The sequence below is a fragment of the Zasmidium cellare genome (assembly GCF_010093935.1).
Source record: "Zasmidium cellare ATCC 36951 unplaced genomic scaffold M409scaffold_26, whole genome shotgun sequence".
Taxonomy (NCBI): Eukaryota; Fungi; Ascomycota; class Dothideomycetes; order Mycosphaerellales; family Mycosphaerellaceae; genus Zasmidium; species Zasmidium cellare.
In genome coordinates, this window is record NW_022986970.1 from 117,592 (window position 1) to 144,276 (window position 26,685).

General features: G+C 53.1%; 12 protein-coding genes and 1 pseudogene across 13 annotated transcripts; 2 read left to right on the top strand and 11 right to left on the bottom strand.

Annotated features, from left to right (window-relative positions):
* Positions 1-614: 614 nt before the first annotated feature.
* M409DRAFT_67869 (carbohydrate esterase family 5 protein) lies at positions 615-1,393 on the bottom strand (the record flags this gene model as incomplete). The annotated part of the gene is made up of 3 exons (XM_033817590.1): positions 615-743; positions 800-1,254; positions 1,303-1,393. 3 exons carry the CDS (start codon positions 1,391-1,393, stop codon positions 615-617), a joined length of 675 nt encoding a protein of 224 aa, XP_033665217.1.
* Positions 1,394-2,505: 1,112 nt separating this feature from the next.
* M409DRAFT_25208 (uncharacterized protein) lies at positions 2,506-2,916 on the bottom strand (the record flags this gene model as incomplete). Its single annotated transcript, XM_033807589.1, has 1 exon — positions 2,506-2,916. The coding sequence occupies one exon, from the start codon at positions 2,914-2,916 to the stop codon at positions 2,506-2,508; it is 411 nt and encodes a 136-aa protein (XP_033665218.1).
* A 611-nt stretch (positions 2,917-3,527) lies between these two features.
* M409DRAFT_25209 (uncharacterized protein) lies at positions 3,528-4,046 on the top strand (the record flags this gene model as incomplete). Its single annotated transcript, XM_033807590.1, has 2 exons — positions 3,528-3,752; positions 3,819-4,046. 2 exons carry the CDS (start codon positions 3,528-3,530, stop codon positions 4,044-4,046), a joined length of 453 nt encoding a protein of 150 aa, XP_033665219.1.
* Positions 4,047-5,601: 1,555 nt separating this feature from the next.
* M409DRAFT_25210 (uncharacterized protein) lies at positions 5,602-7,033 on the bottom strand (the record flags this gene model as incomplete). The annotated part of the gene is made up of 3 exons (XM_033807591.1): positions 5,602-6,333; positions 6,385-6,431; positions 6,547-7,033. 3 exons carry the CDS (start codon positions 7,031-7,033, stop codon positions 5,602-5,604), a joined length of 1,266 nt encoding a protein of 421 aa, XP_033665220.1.
* Positions 7,034-7,561: 528 nt separating this feature from the next.
* Positions 7,562-8,769, bottom strand: M409DRAFT_25211 (uncharacterized protein; the record flags this gene model as incomplete). Its single annotated transcript, XM_033807592.1, has 4 exons — positions 7,562-8,105; positions 8,161-8,345; positions 8,397-8,521; positions 8,574-8,769. 4 exons carry the CDS (start codon positions 8,767-8,769, stop codon positions 7,562-7,564), a joined length of 1,050 nt encoding a protein of 349 aa, XP_033665221.1.
* Positions 8,770-9,513: 744 nt separating this feature from the next.
* On the bottom strand, positions 9,514-10,921 carry M409DRAFT_67870 (uncharacterized protein; the record flags this gene model as incomplete). The annotated part of the gene is made up of 3 exons (XM_033817591.1): positions 9,514-9,893; positions 9,947-10,229; positions 10,286-10,921. The coding sequence occupies 3 exons, from the start codon at positions 10,919-10,921 to the stop codon at positions 9,514-9,516; spliced, it is 1,299 nt and encodes a 432-aa protein (XP_033665222.1).
* Positions 10,922-11,149: 228 nt separating this feature from the next.
* On the top strand, positions 11,150-14,164 carry M409DRAFT_56612 (uncharacterized protein; the record flags this gene model as incomplete). The annotated part of the gene is made up of 1 exon (XM_033813344.1): positions 11,150-14,164. One exon carries the CDS (start codon positions 11,150-11,152, stop codon positions 14,162-14,164), a length of 3,015 nt encoding a protein of 1,004 aa, XP_033665223.1.
* A 649-nt stretch (positions 14,165-14,813) lies between these two features.
* M409DRAFT_56613 (uncharacterized protein) lies at positions 14,814-15,837 on the bottom strand (the record flags this gene model as incomplete). The annotated part of the gene is made up of 3 exons (XM_033813345.1): positions 14,814-15,093; positions 15,154-15,272; positions 15,334-15,837. The coding sequence occupies 3 exons, from the start codon at positions 15,835-15,837 to the stop codon at positions 14,814-14,816; spliced, it is 903 nt and encodes a 300-aa protein (XP_033665224.1).
* A 1,652-nt stretch (positions 15,838-17,489) lies between these two features.
* On the bottom strand, positions 17,490-17,614 carry M409DRAFT_t47 (annotated as a pseudogene). The gene has a single exon. The product of its transcript is annotated as a tRNA-OTHER (tRNA).
* A 369-nt stretch (positions 17,615-17,983) lies between these two features.
* M409DRAFT_67873 (uncharacterized protein) lies at positions 17,984-19,038 on the bottom strand (the record flags this gene model as incomplete). The annotated part of the gene is made up of 3 exons (XM_033817592.1): positions 17,984-18,124; positions 18,181-18,254; positions 18,384-19,038. 3 exons carry the CDS (start codon positions 19,036-19,038, stop codon positions 17,984-17,986), a joined length of 870 nt encoding a protein of 289 aa, XP_033665225.1.
* A 633-nt stretch (positions 19,039-19,671) lies between these two features.
* Positions 19,672-24,099, bottom strand: M409DRAFT_67874 (uncharacterized protein; the record flags this gene model as incomplete). The annotated part of the gene is made up of 2 exons (XM_033817593.1): positions 19,672-19,869; positions 19,948-24,099. The coding sequence occupies 2 exons, from the start codon at positions 24,097-24,099 to the stop codon at positions 19,672-19,674; spliced, it is 4,350 nt and encodes a 1,449-aa protein (XP_033665226.1).
* Positions 24,100-24,468: 369 nt separating this feature from the next.
* On the bottom strand, positions 24,469-25,287 carry M409DRAFT_25217 (uncharacterized protein; the record flags this gene model as incomplete). The annotated part of the gene is made up of 2 exons (XM_033807593.1): positions 24,469-24,623; positions 24,681-25,287. 2 exons carry the CDS (start codon positions 25,285-25,287, stop codon positions 24,469-24,471), a joined length of 762 nt encoding a protein of 253 aa, XP_033665227.1.
* Positions 25,288-26,263: 976 nt separating this feature from the next.
* On the bottom strand, positions 26,264-26,558 carry M409DRAFT_25218 (uncharacterized protein; the record flags this gene model as incomplete). Its single annotated transcript, XM_033807594.1, has 2 exons — positions 26,264-26,303; positions 26,356-26,558. 2 exons carry the CDS (start codon positions 26,556-26,558, stop codon positions 26,264-26,266), a joined length of 243 nt encoding a protein of 80 aa, XP_033665228.1.
* Between the last annotated feature and the right edge of the window lie 127 nt (positions 26,559-26,685).

Genomic DNA, 26,685 nt, shown 5'->3' on the forward strand with positions numbered 1-26,685 from the left:
TGTGACTATGCGACAAGTGGCAGGCGGAGGAGGTGAGGTGTGGTGCAAGTGGCATTCCTGTGGTGGTCGTGGCCTGCCTTCGTCATCGCTTCCTCTCAACGCGGGCAGCTCGGCGGCAAGGGCCTATCCGCGGCCACAGCGCTCAGGAGCTTGTCTTCACCCACGCCCAACAACGCCTCCTCAATCCTATACACACATCAGAGACTGCCATTGAACGACATGTAATTGTAAGGAGCAAGTCACGTTGAGAGATGTTAATACAGCAAAGCCGCAGGCACCGGAACACCCGAAATGCCGGAACGTCTATCTATTGACGGCCTATATCCCTCAATCCACGGATTACCTCCCAAATTGCCCTACAGTCAGGAAATGCTCGAAGGCAGGAACGGGTTAGATGTCACTATTATAGGCAGAAAAGGACTCTTCGATCTTCTTCTGGGATTCCTCTCCAGTGGCGTTGATCTGCTTTCAAATTTTGGCCGAAGACTCGCAACCAAGCCAAAGTCATTGAATTCAAGATTACGGATTCAGTCAATCGACAAGACTTGCGTGCTTATCTGGGCAGTCTCAACACCTGGGCTCTCTCAACGCCTGGGCTCATATATCAATCGCATCTATGATGTACCCTGCAACTTGCCGACCACGAACTTTGTTCCAAGATTCTGCGTGTTCGAATCGCCGGGGTACTGCAGATGCTGCAGGTTGATTCCGTACCCATGAGTCGTGTCGCAAACACCATCGCCCTGATTTGCAACGATTAACTTATTATCAGTATCACACGATCCACGAGCTAACTCACGTAGATACACACATCCAACGTCTTGGAGACCCAATTACTGGGCACGCCGGCGGTGTACGAGACCTCGAGGCCGTTGACGTTCCTGGTCGTGGTACCGCCGGAGTTGTCAACATTGCAAGTCAGGCCAGACCTATGTTCTGGGTCGCCAATGAGGAAGACGCCTTTAACAGCGTCGAAAGATGCGCCAGTCAGCTTCGGAAGGGCGTCCACAGTCGCCGCAGCACCCTGCGAGTATCCCTCAAGGATAAAGCATTCGTTCGGGTTAGTGGCGAGAGTCTGCTGGATGTGGTTGATGATATCTTGTGTTCCGGCGCTGGAGTCCTGGTTGGAGCCCGCTGGGTACACAGTATCGTACTCCTTGCCTCCCGAGACCTGGCTCATGATATTGGAGTTCATGGTACGGAATCCAGCTGATGGACCCTGAGCTTCGCCGGTGCCACGAGTGTCGATGAGAGCTAAAGAGTATTAGGATGGCAAGCATCGCTGCAGAGGAGTGAACCGACTGTAGCTACTGCAAGCAGCACGCTTCTCAACGGCTGCCGCAGAAGCAGTAAGGGCCGTAGCCAAGAGTACAGCGAGCTTGTATGTGGCCATTGCGCGTGAAAGTTGAGGATTTGGAGGTTGGCGTATGGGTGAGGGACGATCTGGTGCGTCCTTTGTCCAATGTCGACTCGCCAGCTGCTTATATCCTCAGTCACCACACTCCCCTACGGCTATCGAGCCCTACGATCGGCATACACCAACCCGAGAACCCCTCCAGGCTAATCACTCATCATTGAAATTGGTACTAAAGCAGGTACAATGGACGACTTGGCAGACCGCCAGCAATCATAGCACTTACCTTGTCGGCGGACTCCCTGATCCAGTAAGTGCATGTCCCATCATTCCAATTCCAGAGGCCACAATACCCTCACGAGAGTCAGAAACATCCTCAATAGAGCGGCAGAGCTTCCACTACCTTGCTGAACAACGTCTCATTGCGCCGGCCGAATTGCTCTATCAGGAAGATGCTTTCCCCGCTATATAGCCTGAACATGTGGTGTCGCACTGATCGCCACCAAGGAAATATAAGAAGCTCTAGACTAGCAGAAAGCTTGCCAGAGCCCTCTTCACATGTCCAAACGGCCGCACGTGGTTTCACGACCGCAGACCAGTTCTCAGACCCAACCTATCCAAACTAATCAACACGAACTCATCCTCCACTTGTCTGGCCTCACTAACCTCACTGACATTCCAGGATGCATTCCCCCACGAACCTCCTCCGAGCTTCGCAAACCGGCCCAATTCCCAATTCTGGAACTGGGAAGGTCAAAATAGACTTTCACGCCAATAAGATCTACACTAACCTGACAGCTTCCTGTTCCGGAAGAATTGGGGCTGATCGACGTTCGGTTAGAAACTTCCGAGCCATTGTTCGAGCTTTCTGGCCCAAACTTTCATATATAAAGGTGAGGTGTAGAAAATGTCGGCAGTTGAGGAGCGGATGTTGAGGTGAATGTCTGTTTGAAAGGTGCGACGTGGTTGGGGGATTTTGCACGTTCTGGAACTCCAAGGTCTCCTTGCCTGCATTCCCCCATTTTTCTAGTGTGGAAACTCCTACAGACCAGAAAAGACATCGATGGCAAGGACCAGCTCGACGATCTTGCTCGCCCGATAAGAAGTCGATATTCATCTTTCACACCAAGCTCACTGCCGAGCAGCATCCCCTACGACGCCTTCGCACGACCCGGCTGCTCACCATCACCACCATACTCCTCATCCCTTCTCCGCCGAACCCTCTCCTCAACGACCCCAGTCCACATAACTCCCACCCGCGCTCTGAACAAACCCGCCCAAAACAAAGCCAGCGCAACCACGCACAGCACAACCAATGCGGCCGTTCCAGGGAGCCGCCCTGCCCCATAGTTCGTGCCGAGTAAGTGCAGCACGAGGCTGTAGGCGCCAATGAAAACGTAGTAGAAGGCCGTGAAGACGGCCGCCAAGCTTACGCAAGCGGTGAGGAATTTGATGATGAGTTGGCTTGGGGTGAGTGATGCGTCGTCTGCTGAGTGTAATGTGATCAGGTTGTCGAGGGCGGCTCCCATTGTTTGCGCGAGGGGGCTTGCATGGTCGGTCATTTTGGTGGGAGTTGCGGATGATCTCTCGGTATGGAGAAGAGGTAGCGAACTGATCAAGCGACATTGTAATGCTGTGAGCGCATGATGGAGCTGTGTTCGATATGGTATGTTTCATTTCGTGGCCTCGCTATATACACTACTGCTGCTGGCGAGTGTTGATGCAAAGCGACCAATCCTCCATGCCCCGCCTTAGAACGACTCTAAGCCTTGGATATCTAACAATGAAGCAGGTTCCCATAAACATTGGTCGAGGTCTTCGGGCTCCTAATAAACTGAGAAGAGGTACCAGATCGAACTGGTCGCTCAGTGAACAAGAACTTCGAACTTGATTACTACTTCTTTCTCAAGAAGCCGCCTCTCAGCCTGCAAGCCGGGCTCTCGCTACAGCACCACCCCTGAACAGGTCATTGTGTAACCACACCGCCACGTCAATGCCCGAAGCGGCGAAGCTGAACATGTGAAGGAACCCATAGCCGACCGACTGTCGTCCAACCATTCGCGCCAAGTTGAGGCGATGAACTTCACATGCGCTAGATTTCTGGATTTCAGCCACTGGATGATTTCGTTCTCTTTTCTTTTCCTTCGACTCCATGGTCCACACCCACATCATCATGGCTTCACGAAAGTATCGCTACGAGTCCCTCAACACTGAGCGTCAACAGATCCGCATTCTCAAAGTACATGCCGCATCCAGCTCTCCAACGACGACGGTGAACTGCACGCTTTCCCATGTTTCGCTACTCGATGAACCAACACTCGAATACCACACCATCTCCTATCGATGGGGAAATGCACAAGACCGAGCATACATCATCGTCGATGACCGCTTTCTCGATGTCAGCCGAACGGCAGAGCGTGTGCTGCGTCGATTTCGCTCTGATGACGAAGACGTCGTGTTGTAGATCGACGCCATCTGCATCAACCAGCAAGATCCCGTCGAGCGCTCTCAACAAGTCGCCATGATGGCGGGCATTTTCTCGAGAACATCGTCTGGCTACATCTGGCTGGGCAAGGAGCAGGAGTCCACTTCGCTAGCAATCTCAGGAATCAAAGCCATCGTGGACGAGACCAGGGGTGAATGCGAAGACTCTCGGGAATCGGACGAAGCGCTGCTGGACCAGCAGATATAACATCGTTACTCTACCACCTCTTTGAGCTTCGACGTGCGACCATTCATTCCTGCGCTGCTCGACATTTTCTCGTCGGAATGGTTCACCCGCGTGTGGGTTGTCCAGGAAGCTGCCCTCGCCCCATTCAGCACTTGCTTATGTCGGCCAGAAGCAGATTCCTTTGGCGATGCTGCTCCTTTGCGCGATGTGGACAACGCACAAATGGTGGCACTTGCCACTGAAGTTGTTAAAGTCAGATGGCATACTGAAAGCATCTGAGATCTGGAATGTAGCTGGCTTTGTCGATAATGGATCTGCCCTTCGTTTCATCGAAGCTCCGCCGAAAGAGGATTCACTTGGCAAGGGCAGTCCTGGTCGCCAGATGAAGGGGGACTTTCTTTGGCTGCTGACGAAACTGCGCGACTTCCACACTTCCGATCCTAGAGACCATATATTCGCTCTTGTGGGGCTCTACCGGGCTTACGTTGGAGGCCGCCCATTACCATACTACTTGGCTCCAGACTACACGAAGGGTCCAAGCGATATTTTTCGAGACGCAACTATGCATGTGATTTTAGAGACGGGCAGTTTGGTCGTCTTAATGCATATACGCCATCGCTATTTGGACTTCGAAAGGTCCACGTCTGGTATCCCTTCCTGGGTTCCACGGTGGGAACAGAGTGACGACCGAAAACATGATCCTTTCCCATTCCGCTCCTTTAGGGCACATGGTCACCGCAAGAATGTCGAATTCGCTCCTGAAAGTCCGAGTCCTAACGCGCTTTCGGTTCGGGGCATGCGACTGGGTAGGGTAGCATTCGTTCCTGAGACAAGAACTAGCGCAGAGTTGCCCGATGCGAGCGAAACGCTGGAAGTCATCGATGTGCTCAGATCCGTGGTGGAACGGTCTGCGAAGGCCTGCGGAACAGCGAGGGATGACAAGATTTTGGCAGTCACCATGTGCGCCGCCACTGACTTTGAATATCAACCTTTAGAAAGTCGTTGCGCTTTGCAGGGCCTGAATGCATATATCCAATATCTACAGGATAAGGGTGAGAGGCCACCGTTTGCCACAGGAGACAACGTGAGGCGTCGGCTAGACATGCGCCCAGTTGAGTGACTGCCTCTGAGTTCGAGTTCATTTGGAAAGGTGCATATCTTCATCGTCAGTTGTTCGCTACACAAGAGGGCCATGTAGGGCTTGCGTCGCCGTGTACGACGTTCGACGATAAAGTAGTCGTGCTGTATGGGTGCGGATGGCCTGTCATTCTACGGCAAATACCAGGCGGCTATCGACTGATAGGCACAGCCTATGTCTACGGCATCATGGATGGCGAGTGTGTACCAGAACCAGGAAGCTCTGATGATATGTCAGAGACTTTACATATCTTCTGAGGAATTTTCATCGCACACTTCAACATACGTCCACACTTCCCGAATGAGCGCTCTGGCGATCCCATTGTCGGCAAGCCAGTGGAGGTTTCAAATGTCTGTGCTAGCAATGAGTATTTCCGGCAGCATGGCGGAGACCGTAGGCCCTTGTGCAGGCCCATTGAGGGCAAGGTGGTCGGAAATCTCAACCGCTCTTCAGCAGCTTACTCGACCCAGCTTCCTCATACGTCGGCGGCGGCGCATCCACGTCCTCATCATCATCCCTCGTGCCAGAAGGACCAGCTTCAATCGGTGGCGGAGGCTCCTCGATTTTCAGATCCTGGACACCGATATCCAGAGGGGGTGGTAGCATCACCACAGGACACTCCTTGACGACTTTGATAGATTTGTTCGCGATCTTGAATGACAGAGATACTTTCAGCTTGTACGTCCTGGACGTCTTGACGTGTTCGAAAGAGGTCGTGTGGTTCATTACGGGACCGGTGGTGATATCTGCGGACCACTCTTTGCGGAACTCGATGGGGAATTTGGTCTGGCAAGTAAGCGACTGCACAGTCTTCGAATCATAGCATTGGCTTGAACCAATGATTCTTGAGCTCGCATCGACAACCGTGCTTGATTTGACATCCGCCTTGAAACCTTCAAGAGTCATCGTGGGGAAGAAATCTCCATCCGTTGAAGAAGATGCCTTGTCGTTTCGGATGATTCTGACATTGAAGGTGAGCCTTTGCCCGGGGTGGATGTGTTTCTGGTCGGTGCAGAAGACTTCGAAGGCGAAGACCGGGAATTGTGAGGAGCTGAAGACCGCTTTGGCTTTTGCCTTGAAGCCCGAGGGTCGAAGCGACTCGGGGAGTAGGTATTCGTTCTGGACCCTGTCGCGCTGCGAGAATACCGAAGTGTTGTCTGTGATGAAAGACTGCAGAGTGTTAGTACGTACAATGACCTCGTCGCTTGACCAAGTTCTTACCAGAGGCGGCCTGGGAATGTCATATCGGACTTGCGGCGCATTATTACCTGTCAATCATCAGCTTCGCTCAAGGGCTTCTATCCTTGTTCCATCTCCAGCGGCCACGATAGAAAGCTGCTTTCTGATCTCTCCCCCATCACAAAGCAAAGACCATCAACTCACCCTCCGGCACAGTAACCTTAATATCAATCCCCGGCATCTCCACCTTCGCCCCCATATGATACAAAACCGCCACATCCACCACATCAGGATAATCCGAAAAATGGCTCGCAAACGTCGGCGGCAAGCTCCCCCCACCATCCCCGATCGCGGGAAACCTCGCCTCGAAAGGGAAACTATAGTCCGTGTTCACGACACCTTTAAAAGGTCCATCGTAGACGTGGAACGGCACCGCGAAGAGCGTGCCGCCGTGGTGAGTCGGTAAATCGCGGTCTCGCCGGATTTTGATTCGGATTTGACCGACGAGGACGACGTTTATTCGTAAGGGGCCGAAGAGGTCGGCGGTGATGGGGTCTTTCTTGAAGAGCGCGGTGGCGGGGTTGTAGCGCAGGATGAGGCGGCCGGTTATGGGGTCGTTGGGACCGTAGCGAGGGCGGGTGGGGTTGTCGATTAAGATGGAGGCGGAGAGTTTGCCGAGTTTGGTGGCCATGGTTGATGAAGCGAGGGTTTAAAGTGTAATTAGGATAGAAGCAGAGGCGACACGTTTATTAGGCTGAAGCGCAAGCAATGGTCAAGGCAGGGAGGGGCTGAATCGGGGGCGCATGGCGAGGCTGTGCGTGGGCGGAGGAATGAATGGACGGATGTCGTCTGGTTTGGTGTTTGTCAAACCGATGGTGGGGTTATGGTATTGTTATTGTAGAAATCAGGTCCATCTCACCGGTCTAGCATTTGGTGTAACTTGGCCGCGGAGCTGGATCTATGGAAAATACCTCATGTGGCGTTGTTTCCAAGGACAGCTGAAGAGGTGAGGTGGTGTCGTCTCGGTTCCTTCGCCGAAGGATCCGAGAGCCGACCTTGGCGAGAATGTATTTTGGCCTGAGGCATCTAGTAGTCGACGACAGCAGTGATGATGCGAAATGTGTCAAGAGAGACTCATCCTGTTTGGTAAGCGGTTGGGAGATCGTTGATATGTAGTTGTCAGTCTTCAAGTATACACCATTACAGCCCCCTATCATGCCTAAGACACCTCACGGGTAACAGCAGGAACCAATTCCTCCGTACTCCCATACGGCCGTGGAGTAGGGACACGCTCCCTGTGTTCCATCATTGCCTTGCTCTTAGTCCCATCTCCGCCTGACCCAGTGTCCAGCTCTCCGGCCGTCACTCGAACGGCTCCCACCTTCATCCTATCGTAACCACCAGAGAAATCACTCAATTCCGTCCCATCGCTTCCCGCCGAACCTGACGTAAACAGCCTTGGGAAATATGTCTTCACGAAAGCCCTCAGAGTCGGCACACAGCTCGCAATGATGCCCACTGCCGCTTCCAAGTTCGAGTACAGTGCGGCTTGGGAGTTCTCCCAGCTGACGTCCTTCGCGACAGATGTAGCGTATATGCCTGAGAGTCTGACAATCGAGACGATGCAGATGACCCCACCAAGCCCGAAGACTCCCATGAGAATGTAACGTTGGCGGGCGGGGAGTTGGAGTGATTTCAGGACCGGGAGGGGAAGTACCGTCACGGCGATGTCGGCGAGCATCGTGAAGGCGGAGTTGAACAGCCTGTCTAGACTGTTAGCATTGCTTTCGGTGTCGGGCACGTTTCGGTGTTGCCGACCATAATGGCAGTCTATCAATGCACTTCCCAGGCCCCTCCAGGTTCCAGAAGCGGGAGACCGGCTGACAAAGAAAGATCGATATGAACGTGCTGAAAATGGTGAACGCAACGATGATGGCTGATAGTACGTAAGAGGCAATGCGGAAGCCTTTGATATGGCCAAAGATCCTCATGCATTGGACGACCTGACAAAGCGAGACGTTAGCTGACGTTGTCAATTAGGATGCGGCACGTACAATAGATAGTTTGGCGAGACCGAGCCCGATGTAATAGTTCCAAACCGATATCCAAAGCCACAGACACAGCTGTGTCAGGTCATGCTTGGTGAGGGTTTCGATGTGTCGCCCGAGACCATAGTAAACTGATGATGAACATCAGCGACTGTCCACAAAAGAATGTAATCGTCGCCATACCCTCAAAAGACACGCAAACCGCGAAGATCAATGTGAAAAAGAGCGAAAGCGTAACCAAGAGATCATCACACCCAGGCTGACGCACGATCAAGAGCCGCGTCCATAGTCGCAACACCACGGCAAAGATAGCCAGAGCGCTTGATGTGAAGATGACTGCCAAAGTGGCGGATGGTGAGGCGTGGCCGCTAATGGCCATGATACTTCTGGTGATGCTGAAGTGGAAGAACGTGAAGCGGGCACGCACCCGACAACCGTGTACACCCATAGCTTCTTCATGAGACCTGTCAAAAGCACGTGCAGCACATTTAGGGGTTCGGGAGCCTGTCGCCGAGCTGTGACACGTCCAGGTGCGTGATGGACCTCAAGCCCAAACCAACAGGGAACGTTCCAGCAAGCTCAGGTCGCAATACACGGAATCCAGGGTATCGTGCTTCCACGGAACGACACAACCAGTCGCGAATCCTTGCCCAACACCCAGGACCATGGTTAGCTGTTCTCACACGAGGGAGGTAGGGCAGAAGCGTACCTAACGGACGGGTGTGCGTAGCGCACTGCTGGTATTAGGAAGGCGGTTGATGAGAGTCTTTACGAGGTAATCGAAGAGATGTTGCAGTGCGCAATTCTTCCATCAACAACCATTGCAGCACACGCGCTCTGCAGGAGATTGTCGGTCAGGCCACGACTGCGAGATAGGCAAGGAATATGTGTCAGGATGTAGCCTCGTATTCTGCGCGAACGATACGAGCTCGTTGTAGGATTATTTGAGATTTTCGCAGTCATGGTATGCTTGAACCGTGACTAACGATGTATGCAGACATGAAGCATGGAGCAATTTTCAGTGCGGGGTTCTGTTAGTTATGGGTATCTCTTTCTATGGCGGTGCCGTCGCGGAGAGCAAGTGTGAGCAACGTTGCCGATGGTGCGCTCAACGGTGTTGTAGCTAGATGAGGTGGATCTTGTATCTGAAGGCGATGCTGAAGGCAGGATCGCTCACTGCGACTTCTTCGCCGTCTTCCAAAAGATCACGCAGCTTCTTGTTGAGGTTGCCTTCTGTCTGTTGTCGCAAACCCTCCGGTGATGAGTAGAATAGTGACTTCTCTCCGGTCCGCAAGTTGGGCTTTTTGAGTTGGGCTTCTGGGCGCTCGGCGAAGCTATCAACAAGCTCTTGCAATGTCTGGTCTCCGGGAACACTCAGGTCCTTGGGTAGATTGCCACAGACTGGACAGTCGGGCTTACGCTTGTGGCCGAAGGTGAAGGTGTAGATGCTGTTGTCTCCGGTGTAGAGCATGTAGTTGTTTGGGACTGGGGCAAACTCATCCTCTGCAAACAAACAAGTCAGCTTATTGGCAATTCGGATCTGAAGTCCGCCTTACCTGGATTATATGTGTCGGGATCCTCGCCATCTGGGATGGCCGCTGGGTTGGCAAGGAAAGGTGCAGAATTTGTGGCCAGCTTGAATGCTTCGTTGCAGCATGAGGCGGCGATGATGGCGTTGGTAGATGCGATTGCTGGGATAATGTTCTTGACGACACCTTGCGTCATGCTGTAAGTGACGCCTTGGATGCCGAACTCCTGGGCGCGCTTGAGTGCTGTTTGGTAGAGCCAAGTGATGTGCTCTGGATCGTCGGTATCCAGCTGGATGTCCTTCCTCTCTTCCTACCACAAGTTAACCACCGGTGTGCCGTTCATGTATCGATCAACGAATTGCATACCTCCCACTTGATAATGTGTGCCCACTCTATGCAGTGCTGCGGTTGGCGTGGGATTGTGGCAAGCGTGCAGAGCGGCACAGCGGCGCGAGGAGCGTGCATGTCGAGCTGACACTCAATGCACGAGGTCATGGTTGGAAATATGACACGCGACTGCCCCTTGAAGCCTTCGGTGCCTCCATCGATCAAAGGCTTGAGCGACTCTGCGTTGTCCATGTCCACCATCTCGACCAGCAGATGATTGATCCACCGTCTTGCCTCGATTGAATCCAGACCACAGATGATGGTGCTGAACTGCATGTAGTAATCCTCGTCCATGTCTTGAATTTTGCACACGTGGGCATTGATCTTGCAGCTAGGCACTCTCTTCATGACGAAGTCGGCGGCGACGGTTGCCTTGGGCTTGCCCACGTCGGACTGGCGGAAGAGGAATTGGCGGTTGAGGTTGGAGACGTCGATGGTGTCCATATCGATCACGTCGACGCTCTTGAACCCCGATAGTGCCAGGTTCTTCAGGATCTCGCAGCCCAGCCCACCGGCGCCGATGACCAGCACCTTGAAGTGATCCAGCGTGTCGAAGACGTCGGAGCTATAGTCGTCGTCGGTGTAGGCGCCGGGGCGGGTGCGGAGGTGGTCCATGTAGCGCCATCGCGCCCTGCTCTCGCCGTTGACCGCCATGTTGCAGAGTGTGGTGAGAGGAGGTGGGTTGCAAGCTGGCGGCGTTTGTGACGTTGGCGGAGACGGAGCTAGTTTAAGGTTCGATATCGATAAGCACGAAAACACGTGATCTGGCACTTCACCACGACACTTCAATTCCGTCTCTTCTCAACCCACATCGCCACCGTACCATGTGTCCCGATCGAGGAAATGGCGGACTTCATGACCGCAGTCAAGACCGTTCACAAGACAAACGATGAACCGCGAGACCCGATCCTCACACCCATCTCCACACAAGCCGTGCAGGATGAGAAACCCGAGCCCAAACCCACAGCCGGGGTCGATGATGCCGAGAAGAAAACGTTCGCCTCTATCACATCGCCCGAAGATGCACTTCAGTACTTGCGGTCTCAGCCTGATGCAGATGGCCTCATCAGGGTTCTTCGTCGCCTGAGCACACGCCATGGGCTTTCCGACAACTTCGACCTCCATGCCCCTGGACCACTGCAAGCGCAGATCATCAATACCATTGTCACATCTGTAGTTCCAACCTTCTGGTCTGCATTCGACAAGAACGACAAGCTACTTCTGCTTGCATGCCTGCGAAACGCTGCGGGAGCTAATGCTCTTGTGGCGAGAGCAAAGCTGCTTTGCGACGATCTCAGTAGGTCCAGGCCTGAAGATGCCAACTACGAGGAGCTGGCTGTTATCCTCTCCGCTATCAATCAAGTCTTCAAACCTGATGACATCGCTCTGGTCGTTTGGAGTGGTCTTGCAGAGGAAGTAGACAACGAAGTCAAGCGGCAACTGGCGTGGAAAGACTTCGTTGGCCTCATCGCATCTGGGAAGCTCGTTACGACCGTCGCTCGTACTGAAGACACTCTCAAGACCAAGGAGAGTATTAGCCAGACGACTTCGTCTTTTTCATCTGGAGCTGAGACTTCGGCATGGCTTGGCAGAAACGTTGCAGCCTTCGTTCAACAATCGGGAAATGAGAGCCTGGATCATCCAGATGCATGTTCAGCCTCAGGCTTACTTCTCTCCAAATCATTCGGGCTCGGATATGCTCTATCACTAGCCAAGGCCTTCTTCAAGGCCCTTCTCTTGCAGGAACCAGGCGATGAGGCATTCGATGGCATAGACACCTTGCTCCGAGTCCTTCCAACTCACACGAAACGACAACTCCTCGAGACTACGTTGAAATGGCTATCAGAGGCCACTGACGATATATCAGCGAGCAACACTTCCAGTCACACCTCCAATGTCCAGGTTGAGGGCATATCATCGTTGATTAGCGTTCTTTTGAGATCAGACACATTCATGCTGCAGCATCTCGTCCAATTTCTGGGAGATCCCGTCGCAGCCACTCTCACGAATGATACCCGACGAGCGTGCATTGCTGTACTGGCCAAAGACGCAACCAATGAGCTGGAAATCCTGCTCGAACGGCTGATGAGCACCTTCGGTGAGAAGGTCTTCATCGACCATGCGCCCATCGTTCAGCAGGAGGGCATTGCGCAAACCCTTCTCTTGGCAGCTGGTCATATTCATCGCATCACCCCAATGGCCCTTCTCATGACAGCGAGATCATCGGGGCATATGCAAGGTGTGAGCAATCGCTTGCATAGTTCCAATCAGAGAGCAAGATGGCTCGGCATGGTTGTTGGCGTATCCTTGTCAAGCTTGGTCGATAAAGCAGACTCTCTGTTGAGCTTTGGCACTGATGAGATGTCCACTGAGGAGGCCAAGTGGTATCAGAGTCTTGTCAAGATCGAGGATAAGATCGGCAACTTGGGAGATCTCAGAAAGCTGTTGGAGACCAGAAAGTCTCTGGCTAGAGCGCACCGAAAGATACCCATCAGATCCGAGCCCCAAAAGCTACCCATGATCAATGGAAAGCAGGCATTTGGGCCTCCAAAGCCACCAGTACCTGTTCAGACCGAAGTCATTGGCGACAAGGTGACTGAAATAGAAGATGACGAAGAGGACGAGGACGACGATCTCAAACCATACGCTAAGCCAGACAGTGACCCGGAGGACAGCGATGAAGATGCAACACTGGTCAATCGCAAGAAGCCACGGCCTCCGGTGTACATTCGAGACTTGATGAGAATGCTCAAAGAGGCCCAGGATCACGACAAATTCCAGATGGCCATCAACCATGCCCCTGGCTTGATCAGACGAAAAGCCAACTTTGGGGGTGAGGTCAAAGACCACGCTGAAGAACTGGCACTTATGCTGTGCGACCTGCGAGATCCTTTCGAGACTGAAGGATTTGACGAATTGAAGCTGCAAGCTCTCATCGCCATCCTCCTGACAGACGTCAAGACGATGAGTCCATGGCTAAGCAAGCAGGCCTTCGCAGGCGAGTACTCCCTCTCACAGCGGTGCGTCATGCTCAGCGCCATCGGACTGGGCGGGAGAGAACTAGCAGGCTATAAAGAGGACGACTTGAATCCCGCCCCACCGAGCAGCACCACATCCTTCCCAAGCAAACGCCTACCAGACCATTTACACGCCATCTACAGTCCAACAAACAGCTCCGTCAAACGCCTGGAGTCAGCCAGCAAGAACGTCGAACACCAACTCATCAAACCACTCGCCCTCTCAGCCGCCGACAAAACCACATCCCACCTCGACGCCGTCAAAGTACGCACCTTCTCCAGCCGAATGGAAGTCGAGCGCACAAAACGCAAGCCCACCGCAAACCAACTCGCCAAAACCCTCGGCGAATCCTTCTTCTTCCCCTTGCTAAGCCGCTACCAACAAGAAGTCGCCGCCTACGGATCAGGCAGCGTCTTCGTCTCGGCGCCCTTCGTACTCGTCACATTCCTCAAAACTCTCGCTCTCCTCTTCCACGCCGCCGGACCCGCAACACTGAACCTCGCCGAGATCACAACCGCCTTTTGGGACCTCCTCCTCTCACTGCGAATGCAAGCCATCTCGGACATCTCCGTTCTTGAATCAGTGCTCTTCTCCCTGCTGACACTCCTCGAGATCAACGTCGACTCAAGACAGCGCGTGGTACAAGAGACGCCAAAGCAGCTCATGGAGACACAACAATGGGTCGAGCTTGTATTCGAGAAAACCGGAGGTGGAAGTCTTGTCACCGAGGGGAGTGATGAGGAGGCGAGGGTGAGGACTCTGGCGGCGGGTGTGTTGATGAAGACGAAGGAGATTATTGAGGCGTATCAGAAGCAGTTGATTGAGAACACGTACGGCTGATGAGTGTGAAGGTGTATACTGGAGCATCACCAGACCAGAGAGCTACCATGAGAGCAGCCGCGCTTCCGGCTCGGCACATCACATCTGTAGTTCGCGATACGGCTGTGGCCAGAAGCTTCTCTGCGCTCGATAGTACATTTAACCATCGCAGCGGCACGTCATAGCCAACGAATGTGAGCTGTGCAGCGGCAAGTGGCAAGCGACAAGCTAGCGCCAATCCATGGAGGATGTGGGACTATGATTGCGCAACCACGCGTAGAAAGAAGGACAAGAGGATCGCCGATTCAAGATGCACTTGCACAGCGTCATGGTATCGGCATTGCCGACAATACGAGGCGATATGTAGGAGAGAGACACACACACACAACCAAATCAACACATACAAGCTCTATGCTACAAAGATCGTGTCAAAATACTAAGTCATGCTTGCAATCCACCAGTCGTAAGCCAGCGCTTTAGTCAGACTTCATGCTACAAAAGAGTATCCTCCTCGAAAGGATACTTATGCCTCGTTAGCAGCGGGATGCTTTGGCCCCATCGCCTCCAAAAGCGGCAGCCCAAATCTTGCATGTTTTCAACATACTCCATCTTATCGCCACGCTTTCCCACCACACTCTCCCACTTCCTCCACACCCCTCCTCATAATCACTCAAACACTATCCGTCCTCTGCGTACCCGTCGCCGAATCATTAATAACCGGCATCAAATCCGGCGCATCCTTAACCGGATGAAACGCCCCCTTCGCACTATCCTGCCCAGGGTTGGCTTCCTCGTAGTGAAAGAACTTGACGAAGTGGTAATAGCCCGCAGCGACGAGGGCGCCGAGGAAGGGGCCGACCCAGTAGATCCAGTGGTAGCCTTGGAAGGAGGCGGCGGCGACGCAGGGCGCGAAGGAGCGGGCGGGGTTGAGGGAGCCGCCGGTGTAGTATCTGTGGGAGGAGAGGAGGTTAGTGGAGGGCGCAAAGGGGATTTTTGGAGGGAGTGCTTACACTCCGGCTATTTCTGCGACGAACAGGGCCATGCCGATGCCAATGGGGGCGATGAAGGTTTGCTTTGACTTCTCGGCGGCGAGCATGAGGACGGTAAAGGTGAGCTCGGCTGTTAGGAACTGGTAGATATGTTTTTTCAGCCTGTGCGCAGCAGACAGACTGACTGATATAAGTACTCACCATCTCAATAAACAGCCCCTGAACGACACTGACGCCATCCGCCAGAGTCGTCTGCACACCAGCAATATCACCAGGCACAATACAGCTCGCAACAGCGGCAGCACAGATACCACTCAGAAGCTGCACCGGCAAGAATATGAGACCTCTGATCCAGGGCAAGTTCCCAGTTAAGACCAGTCCCGCGGTAACCGCGGGATTGAACAAGCCACCAGAGATGCGATACAACGTCCAAGCGGTGACAAGCAGAGGCAGCCCATAGCTCATGGATATGAAGATGACTGTCTGATTGCTTGCCGCGCCGTTTGGAGCGGAGTCTGATGCCTGGGCGGCGGACATTGTATGGCCTAGGAAGGCAAAGAGGAGGAACATGAATGTGCCCACGAACTCTCCCGATGCTGCGACCATGTGGTTTCGAAGCGTCGATCGTGTGCTCGGGTGCTCTGGTACGACGAGCCCGGCGAAGGGGAGGTGAAACTTGGGTCCGCTGGAAGGACCGCTAGACATGATGAACAAATCTTTTGCTGTTGAATTGGATGTCGAATATTCAAAGATTGATGAAGTGAGAAGTTGATTGACTTGCACGGGCTTGAGGACGACTTCGAGCTCATTTCAATGTAGCGTCTCTTGAAAGCCCTGCTACCACAGACCAAGCTACAACCCAGCAAATTCCCTTGCTTGCATTGAAGCCTGAAGAGTGATGCTGTAGTGAACACATTGACATCACGTCGATGCATGTCGAAACAATTCGACTTGTCGTACATGCTATCGTCAGGCGTAGGTGACGAGAGGGCGCGGGGGAGCTCGTGTCAGCGGTATATGCATCTGCTCTGTGCAGGATGGAGTTGTATCAATCGGATGGATCCGTGAAAGGCTGACATTGGTCGGTTGGTTCGGAGTGCTCGAGCGTGGCGCTGAAGACGCAACACGACGGCTGTTGTGCAACAAGTCTGCTCCACGTTCTGCCCACACAATGTGATGATGGAGACTTGTAATGTAGCGGGCTAGATAGCAATTTCCTCATGGAGCACGGCAACCGGGGACACATGCTCGCATGCCCAAAGTAACACGACTCCAGGATCTTTTAATCAATCGAGTTGATCGACTACTACGTCTTGGTCTGTGGAACGCGTCCATCCACTTCATGGAGGGCATATGGGTAGCTTCTCCACGTCGTAGCACCTTCAGGATATTATCTTTCATGAGCTCTCCCGGTCCGCTTCCCTGAAGACGACGTCAATCGCGTGGAGGTGGTGGACGAGAACTTTCATGTGCCGTGCAGGTGCCAGGTAAGCCATTAGCCGTGGTCGGATTCCTTCGGTCGACGATTCGGACAGGTGTGAAGTGTCGTCGTGCAGCATGTTGGAGTATATCAGCCTCACGGCGTGGTCCTGGTAGAAAGGTGGGTGAGAAGTGGAGGTGGAGGTAGGAAGGGGAGACGTTGGTAGCCGTCGGAGCGGGTCGTAGCGTCCGTTGCCAAGGCTTGGCGCGGAAAAGGAACGCCGGACTTCACCTGTCGAAATTGCCGGCAAGATTTTTGCTCTCACCATCGACCTTGATGCCCATCCATCGAGCACCTATCGAGAAGCTATTGCAGGATGTGATCAATCGTCCGTACAACTGAGTATGGATCGATGCAGAGCAGTACCAGAGGTTTCTATCAGTCTTCCGATGCCCGAGCCCGATCCATGGGTTTCATCGTTGGTAGCACAATTCTGCTGTAGAACTCTTCGCTCTACGAATTGAGGCATTGATACACAAGCCTCATATTAGAAGCTCATACTCGTGATCTGTTCGCAGGCGAGGTATTCTGACGAAGGAGAAAGCGGCCATATCGTTGGAACATAGCGTGCTGCAAGAGGTCTCCATATGGAAATCTCGTCGAGAAGTCCAAGCCTGTGTCTTGTCGAAGTAACCAGCAGTAGAAGAAGGCGCTCAGATAAATATAGTAAAGAATTGTGGCACTTGGGCTCGTTCTCTTAGTATGGACATCGTTAACGAAATTCATCAAAATCAAAAGTTTGCCCTCCCAAGCCACCATCGTCTCTGCGAGCACCCAAAAAAATTAGTCGCAAGGACAGAACTACTCTCCACGACGAGCCCTACAAGCTCGTATCTTCAGCTACCCCGCAACTTGCCCAGCAATTGGGAAAAAGTCATGCCTCCTACTGGAATCGAACCAATGGGGATATTAGCGACTGTTGGGTCGAGTCCGGCTGTAATTGCTACGTACCAATGACCTCGTCATTACTAGTGACGCGCTCTACCGCTGAGCTAAGAAGGCTTGCAGAAGCTGTGTTCTGAGGCCCAAGCTGATTTGCTGCTTGATATGGTCAATTCACAGCAAAATTGAATATATAGGCTTGACAAGTCCACAAACCCAAGCAGGCAATTAGAATGGCCAGCATGCACGGTTTCAAGAGGCATTGGCCACTTCCAAAAGCCTGCGGTCGATGGTTTTGTAAAGTGAACAAACCCGTTGAATTGTTATTTCAACTCTCCGAGACGACAGCACACATTGCAACATAGAAGGTATGGAACGTTAGAGAACTGTGACATTTAGTCAACAAATGCAATTTCACAAGCCTCAGTGATAGATCAAAGAAGGTGGAAATCACAAAAAAATTTGTAAATGTAGACGCTGTAGAAGCTGTTATACAGACGACCAACTAAACTCCGCCAGCACAGCATTATGATCCGTCAGAATGCTTCCATCCGGCTGCAGGAACATATCTGTAACATAGTCGAACGATGTTGCATTCAGCTTGACACTATCACCGCTTCGATAGAGGATCTAGAGAAACTGCATCAGCACAAAGGAACCAGATACCAGCCATTGAGAGAGCCTGCCTTATCATAAACCTCGCAAGTATTGTCGGTCGTCGGACCCGGACACTTGGGTACATTCGTCGGGATGACACCGCCTATCGACTCAATCAGCAAAAGTTTCTTCTCTAACCGACAACATTTCCCAACAAAGAATTCATTGTAGTATCCCTCACAAACAGCCGCAGCAGCGCATCTCAGACCACGCAAGACATCAGAAAACTCACCATAAACCCTCTCAACCCACGCATCCCCCAGCCCCACCTGCCCAAAAACACCCACATCATCCGTCGTTCTCGAATACAAACTATTCGTATCCCCCTCCACAACCACCGACCTCCCCGCACTCACACTCCTAACCCTCTCAACAACCTGCCTCAAATTCTCCCTCCTCGCCTCCTGATCCCCATCCTCCTGTCCCGCGTCCGCATGGAGGTTGTAGAAATCCACCTCCACGCCCTCGGCGAGCTGCAGACGCATGAATGTGAAGCCTTTGGGCGTGAGACAGTCGCCGTCGGCGATGAAGCATTCGTCCCAGGTGATCCTCTCGAGAGTGGTCCAGTTGTAGTTCGAGAGGGTGTTGAGTCCGCTGCCGAAGGGGACGTCGCCGGAGGTCTTTGTGCGGAAAGGGTGGTTGTCCGCGGCGTAGATTTCGTCGTGGTAGTGGAAGTCTTCTTGGATTTGGATGATGTCGTAGTTGTACTGGGCGAATTTCTGGCCGATCATTGTCGCTGCGTCGGCTTTGTCGCCTGGCACGCCATTGTCGTTGATCCAGGAGGGGAGGCCGGCGACGTTGAGGGTGAGGGTGGAGAAGGTGCCTGTTGCGGCGAGGGTGGAGGGGAGGAAGGAGAGGGCGAGGAGGGTGAGGGTTGAGAAGGACATGTTGATGATGAGATGAGACTGGATTGCAAGACTGAAAGAGAAGGAAAGAGAGAGTGCATGCTTTTACTCATCCTCATGTTTAAAGAGTTCATCGACGAATGACGTCCACAAAAGGTAGAATACATACCACCTCGTCTCTCGTACCTGCATTCTCGCCTATAACACTCACGCCATTCGTGCGACTACTTCTACTTCACGCACTACACCGTTGATCATATCTTGGAAGGGCAACTTTTCCAATAGCAGAGAGCGTAGTCAGTGATCGGCATCGAGACCCTGCTTGGCGATGAAAGCAACGTGCGCTGCTGAATGGCCGGCGAGGGTCTGCAACGAACTCAGCCAAAGCCTCTGACGACGGACTTGCCCATAAACACATTACTACTTTCTTGTCAGAATGGGCGAAGTCTGTGAACGATGTATGGGAAGGGAGCTGTAATGGTCATCGCATTCTCTTTCCTAGCTGTCGTTCACACACGAACGGTATCAAATGCATGCTGGGGTCTCAAACTTATCGCAAATCATCACAGACCCGCCCTCCCTTTCACCGTCCAACGCCGCGCTAAACAAGCAGGCTCAGTAATAATCCAGCATGCATGAATAATATATACATTACACTTCCCCTTTCCTCCCCGCTCACTGACTCTGGTTCGGTTTGGCCGATAACTTGAGGGTGAGCTTCTTCTTTGGTGGGCCCATCGCATTAGGATCTCCTGTTGTAGCGGGCGGTGACATGCTCAATGAAGGCAAACTCGAGCCTGTTCCCGTCAAGCCGGTCAGCGAGAGCAGAGGAGGCGGCGAATTGGCAGGGAATCCGTTCTGTCCTGCCGGCTGCTGCTCGACCGTAGGGCTTGCAGTGAAAGTTGACGGCGGATCACCACCAGGAGCACCAAAAGACCTGAAGCCGCCCACATTGAAGTTTAGCGGTTGAGGTTGCGCTTGAGGTGTCGGTGGCTGCGGCGATGCAGACGTGAGCGGTCGAGACGGCTCCTGTGAGTTCTTGCGGCTTGGTGCATGAGGAGATGCGAAGGGTCCACGTCCAGGCTGCCGTGGCGAAGATATAATCTCTTGCGCCTTTTTGGAGGCCTTCAACCCGAGATTGAGCACCACCGGCCGCGTCTGCTTAGGAATTTTGGCAATCTTGGGACTGCTAAGATCGACACTCGCTTTGCGCTTGTTACCACCCAGTGAGAGCTTGAAGCCAGTCTTCTCGATCGTCGGTGTCGGCACGGTCTGAATTGTTGGCGTTGGGAGTGCTGGCGGCGGCATGTAAGCCTGAGTCTGCTGAGCGGCCGCTATCTGCTCCTGCGCCTGTTGGATGCGGAGCTTGATCGCCTTCTCTGCATTCTTCTTCTCGATGAACTGCTTCGTCTCCTCCGCCAAAGGCCCACTGTACTTCAACTCATAGCTTTCCAATGCCTCGTAGTCGTCCTTGTCAAGACCAAGGCTTGGTCTGGTACGGTAGTTGCCCTGCTGGTAGAAACGTATCTGGCCACGACCTTCGTGAACACACCTGTACGGGCGGGGAAGCTTCAACATGATTGTGTGCGAAGTGACAGGCTCGTAGATCAATGCGGCCACCTCGCAGAAAGCCGACACCTCATCAAGTGATATGTCCGGCGATGTAGCTGCGTACCACAGCGCCTTTCTGAAGGTGTCGTCATTCGACAGCGCAAGCTTAAGGGCAGCCAAAGCGCCTTCAGGTGTGGTCTTCTTCGTGGTTTCAATCTTTCTGATCTCGCTGTTCACCTCCTGCTCTAGGACCAGGCCATCGGTTGGAGGCGGAGGAGGTGGTTTGGCTTCTTCGATTGCATCGTCTCCAAACGCAATGTGACCGAGAGCTTCTCCAAAATGTCGAAGTAATCTCTCGCGGAAGTATGGCGAATGGTCATCAACAATCGAATACACCAGATGCTTCATCATCGGCATGCGCTTCGTCAGGCCGATCTCGTTTAAGCACCTGAAAGCTTCCAGACGGACGTTGTCTGCCGTGCTTGGACGGGTGTACTGCAGCAGCTCTTTCGTCTTGTCCTTCACAATCCCGGCTTTGGTAAGCTTCTGCAGGCACTCGATCGCAGTCGTCGAGTAGATGTTCTGGTATGTCAAGACCCATTCGTCAATGCGTCGATATCTTTCTATCTCATCGACCGCCATCTGCTCGAAATCCGCATCTGGGTTGTACGCCTCCTCAGGGCCTTCTTCTTCGACGGGCTCATCATCGCCAAAGTTGAACTCATACGTTGTCGGTGCGGCTGGCTGGATGATCCGATGCGAAACAACCAATGAATCTGCCAAACAGCGCATCAAAGTCGCGACATAATGGCAATCCGAGAATGCGTTATCAGAGTTGTCGTTGAACTTCAGCTTGTCCACGAAGAATTGCCGCACTGCTTTGGGCACTTTGCCCTCATTGTCTCGAAGCTGAGCAAGTGCTTCAGGGATCGCGCATTGCATGATGAACGTTACTCGGCTCTCGAAGTCATTCGGCCGCGGCATGATGCCATCCTCTTCGCAAAACATTTCCGCAAATGCCTTGGTCAAGTGATGCTGCCCGATTTCCAGGAGGTTGTCTCTTGCAAGCTTTGCGAGCCCGTTGGCAGCCATGACTCGAATGCCGTGGAAATATCGCTCGTCCACCAGTGTTCTTATCAAGATGGTCAGCGATACGTGGTGGGGATTCGAGCCGAGGAGGTAGCGCATCGACTCGTACTGTGCAACAATGTCCCTATCCTGTTGCAGCTGGGAGATGTACATGTATAATGGCATCTTAAGATGTATTTTTCCGATCCACTCGAAGTCGGCGTCCATTCGAATCCATTCGTAGCTTTCTTGGCCCATCTTCTCTTCGTCTTCCTTTGACCAGTCGCTGAGTTGCCACTCTTTCATGTCTGCCTCCGCATCGAGCGTGTCACCCAAACTGTAGACAAGAGCATCTCCTCCGTCCTCGCCATTGTTATTGCCTTCGGCCAGGACACGCTCCTTCTGTCGCTTGGATCGCTTGAGCCTCTTGTACTTGGTGTTGTATGGAATTTCGAGTTTTGTCACGTGCTCCTTAATCTCGACGATATGCTCGTAAGGTGTGCCGTCGGCTTCGTGAATACGAATGGTCATGGGGCCGGTGAAGACTCCTTGGGGTTCCGGTGCCCAGACTTCTTGCACGTGCTCTTTGATCTCTCGCATGAAATTGTTGGGCTCAAAAAGCGGTTTGGTCCGCCGCTCAAGCTGGCGCTGCGTAAGCGTCATCTCAACGACGAGCTTCTTCTTGTTGAACTTTTGAATACAATCGAAGATCGGACAACCAGCTCCCATGACCCACTGCCGAAAGAACGACTCAAGCTTGTTGTGGCCAAGCTTCTCGCAAGTGCGCTGAAAGTCTTGGGTTGACAGCTCGCCATTGTTCAATGAGCCAGTCCTGGCATTGAGGAGGACCTTGTTGATGATTCGCATCACACCTGTTGAACCACTTGATTTGATGAGTCTGCGATCCAGTATACCCAGCACCAGTGCCGACTTGAGATTGATGAACTCTCCAATTGAAGGATCAAGATGCAAGAGGTTACCTTGCTGTGCGATTGAGGGTCGATCAACGTCGAGCTCATACACCTTTTCAGACGCCTGCTTCTGCTCCCATCGATACTGGTTGTTGCCCGAGAGGTGCTTCATGTAGACGTCTGTCAGGTAGCCAGCGATACCGGCAATCACCCAGTAGTCCGATGGCTCTTTGGGTATAATGTTGACGCCGCTCCATTGGTCAGCTACCGCTCGAACCAAGATGCGGGTGTTTCGGTGCAACGGTTCTAGAATCTCCGCTGGGAAGAGAAGGCGTGTACTGCAAATCGAGAGTCCGGCAGCCGCAGTAGTGTCATAGACGAGATCGTCCGCGAAGAGCAGGTTATAGCTCGGGAACGGAAATCGACCGCAGTTGACTGTGATGTGATCTACCGCTCGGCAGACGGGAAAGCAGGTATTGTGTACTTCATCAGCCCTGCCCGGCAAGCAGAATCCCTCGACTTTGACGGCACTTCCGGCAAGCTTGGTCTCGTCATCGCTTTCACGAGAGAAAGTCAGATCCACGCTTTCGAACGGCCCAACAGCGAAACCAACATGACGGGCTGTGACGGCGTCGTTGAGGCTGAAGGTTACGGTATGCCTGGTATCATCATCGGTGTCTGCGACATCATCCACAACGTCGCCGACGCACAGCGCAGTCAATTCGAGCGCCGCGTCTTCCTCGCTGAGATCAATCAAGAACTCCTCTTGAGACTGAGATTTGCCCTGGTCTTTCGCAGGCACAGTGTCGATCCCGTTCACCATCTCAACATCGCCATTCTGGTCTGCATGGCCGGTAGGCTGCGCCTCGATCGTATTTGGTTTCCTGAAGGCATCCCCAAGAGTGCGAGGCAGGCGAAGTGCAATCTCCCATGTACAGCGAGAATTCGCACTGTCCACGCACGGGAAGATGTTGGAGGTGTTCCCGGGCCACGGCTCGAGCTTCGTGTAAAGATACGGGTATCGCTTGTCGTACTTGTCGCATCCCACCCAGTGTATGCCATCGCGCAAGTTGTCCACCTCGAACTCGACTGTAATCTTGATGGGCGCAAACTGGGGTATCTGCTGCTGCATCTTCTCCACCACGGGCGTCTCAGCCACCGCCATCGCATCATTCTCCTGCTTTTGTATGCTCGGCGTTCCATTATAGAGAGGCAGTGAGGTGATCGGATCGACGTGGAGTTCCTGGATCTTCAACTTGGGCGGAAGGGCGATGCGCAGCTGCGGCTCGGGCGACGGTCGCAAGGCGGTCGCAATCTTGGACTTGAGCATGTCATGCTGGTGCACCGTCGACTTGGAGGACATGTGCGCGCGGCGGTAGGGGTCATCGTACTCCCATTTCGCGGTGATGCCGCCGGCCTGGACGAACTTGGGCCTGCATTGTCGGCAGTGCAGGTAGACGTATTTGAGGTCTTTGACGAGGGGCTGGACGGTGATCTCGGTGCTGCCTTTGATGGCGCGGGCGGGGAAGTCGATGTCCAGGTCAACGCGCTGCTTCAGCGCCTGCGCCTCCATCTTGCCAGCATCGCGTAGGAATAGTGTCGGATGGTGCGCGCCGTCGAGTCGTGATGTCGCGTGCGCCCGATGGGTGCGGGTGGTGGTGTTGTAAGGTCGAAGTGCTGCAGCTGCGAACCCCGTCAAGCGCGGAGCTCGGCCCGCGCTGCCGAAGCTTGGGCCACTCGCGCACATGTAACTTGGCCTTCGCCTGTGACCAGCTTCTTCGTCCTCCTCAACCATCATCGCTGTTCTGGCATATGCATCAAGACCACTGACGGCCGACATCTTCTGACAATTGACTCAACGGAAGCGGCTCGGTTTACAATTGTGTTGCCGGTTACATATCAGGCAAACTCGTATCCCTCGATTATACATCTCCCCGTGCCCCTACTCAGACTGTCCAGACTGGTCCTCTTTCACTTCATGTCCATCCTCGTCAACATTCGGCCAGAACTCTGCTTCCACCCACAATACCTGTCTGAAAGCCGCCTCGCACTCCTTCCATACCCAGCCTTCCTCTTCGACGCCCCATTCAATCGCCACTAACGAACAAACAAGTCAGCCGATTGTTTCTCCAGCCCGAAATGTGTCCAACTTACTCTTGTTGACTAAACCTCCCAACCGTCTCACGAACGCCTCGAACTCAGGCGAGCTCCAGTTCGGTACAAACACCCTCTGCATCACGTCCCGATCCTTTGGCCTCAGCGATTGATCCATTTTGGACCAAGCATGCCTCCATGCGCGAAGGTAGCACTCTTCCGTGGCCCACAGGACAGTCAGACCAACAATCAGAGGCCTACCCTGCGCTAAGCTTCCTGCGAAGAGGTCCTGATATGAGCGTGTTGCTCTGGCCGGGACCGTCGCCTCAGCACTGCAAATCTCCTCAAGAAATCCTTCGGCGGCCGCGGCCTCCTCGAACATCTTGACTTCGTTTCGGATATTGTTGAGGCAGTCGATCAGGGCATCGGCAATGCGCCATTCTATGGTAGTCTCGCGGTCGGGCCCGGTTGGGATGGAGACTTGGGAGAGTAGAGACCCGATGAAGTTGGTGTAGGACAGGGCGTAGAGCCGATCTTGAGCCAGCCATTGCTTGAGCTTGTGTGGTTGGAGTGAAGACGTCGCAGCAGCTGACAGGAATGGGTGAGTCGTCGCTTTCTGCAGGCCGGGCTCGTCCATCTTGACCAGGTAAGCAGTGAGAGACGGCATCTTTGCAATGCCAAAGACTGTTCTCGAGGACTGTGTTTTTCAGGATTGGTTGCCAGATGAAGAATGAGGCTCGTGGACCAAGTTAGTGATACTATATAAGATACCACATCACAAGGGATGGGTCCAGTCAGCTGAAAGCAATGAATTAAGGAAGTGAGAAAGAACAGAAACACCACGTGAATGACAAAGTGGAAGCGAGCCACAACCTTTGCCTTGAATCTGATGGGATGACGTTCATCCAGCCTCCAGCCTTCCATTCTTCTTTTGGTTATCAGCTGTTATGCCAGCTCGTCAATTCCGCAGGATAACCGAAATAAGTACTCTCCCTTCTGGCTATCCATCCATCATCTTTCAATCGCAGTCTCATCCATCATGTCTCTATCATCCGTCATCGCAGCCTGCTGGCCAAAACCCGCGTCTCATCAATGCCACGCGTCCAGCACACCAGGAATGTTTCGACATCGAGCTCTCCCGACTCGCCATCTTGTCCCACCGCTGAGCTGAACATGTGGCATTACATCAGACACCATTTGGCACCGTGTTCAGGAGACTCTGCTGGTACTCTTTAGGCCTTTGAAAATGCCCTGGCCACAACAGTCACAAGAAGATCGACGATATTGCCTTCCGGGCGAAACTGAAGCCAGCTGAGACGACCGCTCAAGATGCAAAGCACACCCGACCACACTGGCTCACTCATCTTTTGACCATTAAACAGTCTTATCCTAGATCGTCCTGAAGATAGAGACTTAGTCAAGACTTCAAGAGTACTGATTTGTATATTATCTGTCCTGCTAACATGATGGCAATGTAATATTCTTGCCATCTCGCACGCCCTAACGCCCGCCAATGCTTTGCAAATCGACCGATACTTCGATATCATCTAAACTCCATCCCATGTCTATGCCGGCTCAAGACAGCGGGTGCGCTTCAAATCTTCGCTAAAAATCGGGCAATATCCAGTCGTTCAGCACATGGCTCAATAATTGCAGTGGTGACCGCACTGTCCGTTACACCAGCTTTCCACGAGTCAGCACAATGTCCAAGGCACTCGCCCAGGCGAAGGCTCACCTTTGGTGGAGATACCCGCTCGCATCTTGGAACCTCTGACCCTGCTGGCCTTGCTGGGGATAGTATGATGGCGGCTGGTCGCGTGGAAGAGGTGCCTGCTGTTGTTGCTGGTGTGATTGCTTGTTCTCGCCGACCGCTTTGAAGCCTTGGTGGGCAACGTAGCCAATCGTGCCCCACTTGATACCGGACTTGATGAGACCCATAGTGTTTGAGGAAGGAGGAAGTTGTTTGTCTTTTGAAGGTGTTGAAGTTGGTGTCTGTTTGAAAGGCTTTGAGGTGTGTTGTTGTGTTGGTTCGACTGAGTGATGCTGAGTGATGAACAAACTTGAA